The sequence below is a fragment of the Pleuronectes platessa genome, chromosome 23, assembly GCF_947347685.1.
Source record: "Pleuronectes platessa chromosome 23, fPlePla1.1, whole genome shotgun sequence".
NCBI classification, from domain to species: Eukaryota; Metazoa; Chordata; class Actinopteri; order Pleuronectiformes; family Pleuronectidae; genus Pleuronectes; species Pleuronectes platessa.
In genome coordinates this window covers 15,987,368-15,994,947 of record NC_070648.1, presented here as the reverse complement: position 1 = coordinate 15,994,947, position 7,580 = coordinate 15,987,368, and the positions used below count along the sequence as shown (strand labels likewise).

The window sequence follows — 7,580 nt, the reverse complement described above, 5'->3', positions numbered from 1 at the left end:
GCACATACACACACACACACAGGCTCAGATATACATCCACAAAGTCACACCCAAAGAGAATACTCCCTGTCCCTATCACTCATAGTTACTCATTTACACATTTTGCAACATCAAGTAATGCAGCAATTCAGCATCCACCCCACCCACCCACCCTTTTTCCACACAGCACTCCCCTGACCCATCCGAGCCCTCTATATAGAGCTCTGTTCTTGTCTCTGCTGTCTTTTCTGATCTAACTAATGGTTAGCCATGGACACTTTACAATTTCAAATTTTGCTCCTATGGATGTGTGGCTGCAGAGCAGGCTGGGCACAGCACAGGTGAGTCAGTCCACTAGGATGGTATAATAAATAGATTCTAAATTAATTCATAATTTAAAACAAATCTAATTATGTAAACTATTTCTTAGACATTTTCATAATATCAAAATGTTTTAGTTTCTGGAGACTTAACTGTACTTACTTTTAGAGAAAGGTTACAGGGTCACAATCTGATGTAGTATTTGGTCTTGATTAGTAAACACAGGATCACATATTTTTTAATTACGTAATATCATTCATTTGTATGTCATCTAACAGTAGTTCAGTTAAATCTACACTTTATGTTCCATTTTTAATTTATATTCTTATACTCTGGACTTAACTCGATTCTTAAACTTTTTCAAATATATTCAACCATGGTTATATTTAGATATCGATGTCTAAATTTGAGCAACATGTGGCTCAGGACGATGAGCAGCTTATCTATGAACCAAAAGGTTGATTGTTTGATCCCTGCTCCTCCAGTATGCATGCCGATGTGCCCTTAAGCAAGACACTGATCACTAATCACTGTCATGTCATAATGTGAATTATGTGTAACACAAAAAGCAATGCATAGAGAAGTGCTTTGTAAATTTGTGAATGTAGCGTGTAGTGAAAATCACTTTTAGTGGTTATTAAGACTAGATAAATCTTAACTGTACTTACTTTTAGAGAAAGGTTACAGGGTCACAATGTGAAATAGTATGTGGCCTTGGTTAGATAGACTAGATAAGTATTTATAACAGTTTGTTTACCATTTGTTTTCATGGCCATTTTACGTGTCTGCACCTTACTATAACTTTGAACTCACCTTTAACTTGAATATTGTCCTATGTCTTCTTATCTTTTACAGTCTGCAGAACACACAAAGAGAAGATGGTAGGTTGTGTTGATCATCCAATTAATTGTTTCAATCTTCAAAACACGTTCATATCAAACCAAAATCAAAAATCAAATTAATTTCTAATGCACATTTTAAACACCCATAGTTGACCAAAGTGGTGTACAATAAGAGACGATAAAAACAGTATTAAAGTTAATAAAGAACCAATAAAACAACAATAAGAGAAGATAAAACCAAAATGAAAGCCATCCATTAAGCTTAAGATGAGTCCACAAATCAAACCCTTTGGAATACAATAGGCAAAACAGTTTAAAAACAAATAAGTTAAAGACCTATACACACTTATTAAATGGCTGACTAATTTAATAGTTAAGTTAACTATTTGATTTAAGCTTGGAATGCACTTTTTCTATAACATTGTCATTGAGATGATGTGGACTTTACCTCTGTACAGCTCTTATCTTCACTCTCCATGATAAACAAACACTTTCACAATTTGCTATCTGTGTGTTTATATATACATATATAAACACACAGATTATATATACATATATGTATATACAGAGAGACAGCAAGAAATGTAGATGTAGATATAGATACAGCTATAAATCTGTTTCAGGTTCCTGAATATATTGGAAGGGTGCACTCTGACCAAGCCCCATATCACAGATGTACACACTTTACATATATCACTTTCACAACACAATAACCCACAATTATTTGGGTGGTAGATGACATGATATTGCATTGACATGACATGGAATTGCTGCTCTTCACCCCTAAGCCTGTAATATCCATTTGTCTTGTGTCTGTGTGTTGTGTTTGTGTTCCTCCAGCTGAAGTGCTGACTTCCTGTGACTTTAACCAGAACAGTCACCCATTCTGCAGCTTCATACAGGACACCGCAGACAATAGTGACTGGACCCGACATAAAGGTCAAACACCAACAGAGGGAACCGGACCAAGCGGAGACTACCCTGATGGAAGTCAGTCCTGAACTTCTGGTTTAAAACAAATATTTCCTTTCTGTACAATTACTTTATTGACTCTCAGGCCATGATTAAGGTGAATTTCGGCACAGATGCTGTCTATTTCTGTCTGCAGATGGATTCTTTATCTACCATGAGTGTGACAATGTGGCAAATGGGCAGAAAGCTCGTCTGCTGAGCCCAGCCCTCTCATCATCGGCATCTCAGATCTGTGTCCAGTTTCGATACTACATGTACGGCTCAGATGATCAGAATGTGTTAAGGGTTCTGGTCAAGAGCCTCAATGCAGAGGAAGAGGTCTGGAAAAAAACTGGACTCCAGAGTCCTTCTTGGCTGAAGGGCTCCATCACTGTGCCCAAACCTGGTAGTCAGAGCGTCACTGTAAGTGTCATTTTAGATGTTGCTTTAAAAATAAAGAATGGATACTTACAGTATAGCTGACGGTGGCAAAGGGGGCAACTAATAACTGTAAGGTTATTTGGCCGAGAAGAAGAAATTGTTGAAACATTATATAGTTAGGTATAAAATGTTATATATCTAAATAGCATACAGTCTACAGACAGATGCACTTCATTTAAGTCTGAAACTGTTTATCATTTCATCACCTTAAAAAGATATTTACTTTTCCTATATTTAATTGTCTGCAGTTTTGCTTACATCGAGAATCACCCATCTGCAGTGCTTTGACAGAAACTGAATTGTTTTATTTTCCAAAATAATTTGGAGAATTGGAGGGAAACAACTTTTAGCATTAATTTTCATGCTAACCGTTGCTTTTTCATTATATTCTAACATTGGTATAAAATAAAAATTCCATGGTCAGAATTTAAACATTGAGATACATCTACAGAATAACAAAAACCTTTTCGACATCCACTGTAATGCCTGTCCAATACACAATTAACGTGTGGTTTGATCCCAGTCTCCTTAGTCTAGGGCTAGGGTTAGACTAGAAGAGTGGAATATAACAACTTTTACCATACCTTTTGTTCATATATAGAAATACTTGTTATTGCTATTGATAATACCTATTACAACAGTATGACAACAAAGCAATTGACAATAGTCAAGGTTTCATCTAAGTGTAGTGCAAATTTTAAACAATTTCCATATTTCCCCAAAACGGGCAAACAGAATATGTGAAGGAAGGCATGTTCAAGGTGCTCCTTCCACACAGAGAAGGGACTATGAGCATTAATCATGTGTCTATAGGCTGATTTATTTTCTCTCTGTTTCTCTAGATCGTATTAGAAGCTCAGAGAGGCTTCTCCTCTTCCTGTGATTCGGCTTTGGACAACATTGTCATAACTGAAGGAGCATGTCCCTGTGAGTTTTCAAGCACGCACACACACACACATGCACACAAAACAAATATTTCTGTCTCACTGATTGATCGTTTTGTCCACAGCTTGTGTTTCTGGCTGCGATTTCGACTCTCTTGATGACCTGTGTGGGTGGACAACACTAACTGAGAATAATGATGTGTTTGGCTTTGAGCAGTGGATTGGACAAACCGACACTCCTGGCACCGGACCTGATGATGACTTCTCCAAACCTGGAAGTAAGGGGTTCTTTTATAAGTCTGTTTGGAAATCATTGTAAGGAAGTAGCGCAGTCTGCACACCCATTTTTTTTTTAAATACTCCAGAACAGCAGCAGTCATTGAAGACTAAAGTACAGAATTTTTAATTTGTATTTATGTCTTGTCGAACGCAGGAGGTGTGACCACACGCAACATATTTTCAGATTATCGGTCCGTTCATTTCAATCTCATGAATTAAATACCTTAATATCTCTGGAATGTCTCTAGGGAGTATCTTCATTACATCACTTGGATTCAAACACTTGATTTTGGAATTGTTTAAAATTTGCAATGAACTTAAACAAAACCTTGATATTGACAATTGCTTTGTTTTCACTGTCATCATCGGTATTTGCTTAGCAATTACAGGTAGTTTATATATGAACATAGGGGATGGTAAATATGTTTTGCAAAACATATTTCTTTCCATTATTCAAACAGAACAGAAGGGGAGATTGTGAGAATTTTTTCCTGTAATATGAAAAACTGTAAACGCCCTCAAGCATTTGGCGGTAATTCTAGTCTCATAACCCTCTTGTACTAAAATTAAGTTGGGCAAAAATGTAATTGTGATGTGTTACTTTCTGCCGTTAATACATAGAATAAGACATCTGAACAAAAAAAAGAAGGTTAAATTAGCATTCTCAATTTTTGCCCTTTGGTTGTTCAATGTATTGTACGTACATTATTGCAATCTTTTTATTTTGTTGTTTTATTCTGAATTGTATTTATTTTTTTAACATTCAATTTGTAGCTGGTGCCTACATGTTGATGGATTCTTTCGCGGCCATCCCTCAAGTCAGTTCGCAGATCAGAAGTCCTCTATTGACCCCCAACTCAGGATGTTTGGAACTCTTCTTCCACTACTACCTTTATGGCACAAGCACCACCATGCAGCTCAGTGTCCACACCATCACCGAAAGTAAAATACAACATTTATCATTATTTGCATAGAAAGAAATAAAAAAAAGATAGCATGAAAAAAAATGTTGGGCTTAAATTAGTTTTTCTAAATACACAGAGGGACATCTTGGACCAAGTCTTTTTACCAGGACGGGCAACCAGGGTCAAGGCTGGAAGCCTGCAGAAGTCCAATACCTGGGAACTGCTGCTATTCAGGTTAATATTAGTACTAAGTTTGTCTCATTATATCTGTATTTTTGTCCACACAGGTTTACACCAACTAAATAATAAATTAATACATTTTTTGTACTTGTATTCCAGTTTGTAATTGTGGGGACCTATGGAGAAACTCCTGAGACAGATATTGCCATTGATGCAGTGTGTATCATGGCCTGCAAAGGTGAGAAACTGACCAGATAATTCAAGTTACTCTCGGCACCACCAGAAACAAATTGTTCAACAGTTTTTTTCAAATATATATTTATTTTCTCATTTATAGCTCAGCCAACAACTCCTCTTCCACCAGTAACAACTCCAGGACCAACTACGCCAAAACCTACAACTCCAGGACCAACTACGGCAAAACCAACAACTGTAAGACCAACTACACCTAAACCAACAACTCCAGGACTAACTACACCAAAACCAGCAACTCCTGGACCCACTACACCAAAACCAACAACTCCAGGACTAACTACACCAAAAGCAACAACTCCTGGACCCACTACGCACAAACCTACAACTCCAGGAATAACTACACCTAAACCAACAACTCCAGGACTAACTACACCAAAACCAGAAACTCCTGGACCCACTACACCAAAACCAACAACTCCAGGGCCAACTACACCTAAACCAACAACTCCAGGACTAACTACACCAAAGCCAGCAACTCCTGGACCCACTACACCAAAACCAACAACTCCAGGGCCAACTACACCTAAACCAACAACTCCAGGACTAACTACACCAAAGCCAGCAACTCCTGGACCCACTACACCAAAACCAACAACTCCAGGGCCAACTACACCTAAACCAACAACTCCAGGACCCACTACACCAAAACCAACAACTCCAGGGCCAACTACACCTAAACCAACAACTCCAGGACTAACTACACCAAAACCAGCAACTCCTGGACCCACTACACCAAAACCAACAACTCCAGGGCCAACTACACCTAAACCAACAACTCCAGGACTAACTACACCAAAACCAGCAACTCCTGGACCCACTACACCAAAACCAACAACTCCGGGAATAACTACACTAAAACCTACAACTCCAGGACCAACTACGGCAAAACCAACAACTATAGGACCAACTACAGCAAAACCAACAATTCCAGGGCCAACTACACCAAAACCTACAACTCCAGGACCAAGTACACCAAAACCAACAACTCCAGGACCAACTACACAAAAACCAACAACTCCAGGACCAACTACACAAAAACCAACAACTCCAGGACCAACTACACCAAAACCAACTACAAAGCCACCAAGTATGACATGTCTTTTTGAAAGTTTTCCAATGAAACTTGTTTGTTTGTTTCAATCTTTCTTGTCGAGCAACCCATTAATTTTCTTTCTTCTGTACAGACCCATGCCCACCTGATGCAGAGTATATAGAATGTGGCCCATCTTGTATCCCCACTTGTAGTGAGCCCTCCACCAACTGTTCTGGATCCTGTATCAGCGGCTGCTTCTGCAAACCAGGGTTTGTCTTCAAGGGACGGCGCTGTGTGCCACTGGAGAAATGTGGCTGTCTGGATGACAAGAATAACTACTATGAGGTTATAAGTTGGAGTTTATATAACAATATGCTTGTGCATTTTAGGCTTAAAAGATTTAATGACCAAGTAATAAATAGTAATCAAGAAGGTTGTACAATGTAACTTTAGTGATACAGTTCACATCACTAATGTTGATCCTTCATTCAATTTTGTTTTAGCCTGGCGAGATCATATTTGGAGATGGCTGCTCACAGCTGTGTCGCTGTGCAGGGAACTATACTTTACAATGTGTTGATAACTCCTGTGACCCAAGTGAAGAGTGTCGCAACATTGATGGCGTTGCAAGCTGCTATCCCAAAGGTAATGCCTCTGAAATTGCTACAGTACTTGGTGCTTACAGCTTGAAATGTGTCATCCAAGTTTCTTATTTTTTATTCCTTTAGCTACATCCACATGCATTGCATCTGGTGATCCACACTACACCACATTTGACAAAAGAAAATACAACTTCATGGGCAACTGCAGCTATCTGATGTCCAAACCCTGCAACAAAACAGCTCTGCCATACTTTGAGGTCCATGCTGACAATGAAAATCGCTATAATTCACCCACCATCTCCTATGTAAAGGCCGTACATGTATATGTGTACATGGTGAAGATTTCCATTCTCAAAGGGGGCACTGTGCAGGTAAGAAATGAGAGGAACTAGCACTCTTAAATAGGATCATATATTCAATCAATCAATAAATCAAATTTTATTTGTATAGCCCATATTCACAAAGCACAATTTGTCTCAAGTGCTTTAACAAGATGTGACATCCTCTGCCCTTAACCCTCATATTGAAAACAATAGTGTGACAACAGTCACTACTGTTATATAAACCCATCAACAATACCTCTCCAGTTACTGATATCATTGGAGTATAATTCGTAAGTGTAAATTCTGTACACAAAAAACAAATGCTCCTAAATTTTTCCTCATTAATCGCTCATTAGGAAATTCATGAATGCTTTCCCTTTACAGGTGAATGGGACCAATGTAAATCTGCCTCTGAGTCCGGCCCCTGGAGTGTCTGTGTTCAAGTCAGGAAAGCATTACACTGTGTCCTTAAACTTTGGTGTGACCGTTCGCTATGATGGAAATCACTTCATGGACATCAAAGTGATCAAAGAGTGAGTGAATCCTTTTGTTAATGGATGTTTCTAAATGAATGGATAATCAATG

At 38.4% G+C, this 7,580-nt stretch overlaps 1 protein-coding gene across 1 annotated transcript in view; it reads left to right on the top strand.

The window, feature by feature from the left end:
• The first annotated feature begins 249 nt into the window (after nucleotides 1-249).
• zanl (zonadhesin, like) overlaps nucleotides 250-7,580 on the top strand; it is a 33,881-nt gene continuing 26,550 nt past the window's right edge. Inside the window, exons 1-14 of the mRNA XM_053415957.1 lie at nucleotides 250-320; nucleotides 1,156-1,181; nucleotides 1,983-2,132; nucleotides 2,251-2,516; nucleotides 3,377-3,461; nucleotides 3,544-3,696; nucleotides 4,472-4,639; nucleotides 4,739-4,836; nucleotides 4,942-5,038; nucleotides 5,120-6,124; nucleotides 6,222-6,415; nucleotides 6,574-6,715; nucleotides 6,799-7,043; nucleotides 7,380-7,528. Coding sequence (XP_053271932.1) covers nucleotides 250-320; nucleotides 1,156-1,181; nucleotides 1,983-2,132; nucleotides 2,251-2,516; nucleotides 3,377-3,461; nucleotides 3,544-3,696; nucleotides 4,472-4,639; nucleotides 4,739-4,836; nucleotides 4,942-5,038; nucleotides 5,120-6,124; nucleotides 6,222-6,415; nucleotides 6,574-6,715; nucleotides 6,799-7,043; nucleotides 7,380-7,528 — 2,849 coding nt within the window. The remainder of the gene's footprint in view (nucleotides 321-1,155; nucleotides 1,182-1,982; nucleotides 2,133-2,250; nucleotides 2,517-3,376; nucleotides 3,462-3,543; nucleotides 3,697-4,471; nucleotides 4,640-4,738; nucleotides 4,837-4,941; nucleotides 5,039-5,119; nucleotides 6,125-6,221; nucleotides 6,416-6,573; nucleotides 6,716-6,798; nucleotides 7,044-7,379; nucleotides 7,529-7,580) is intronic.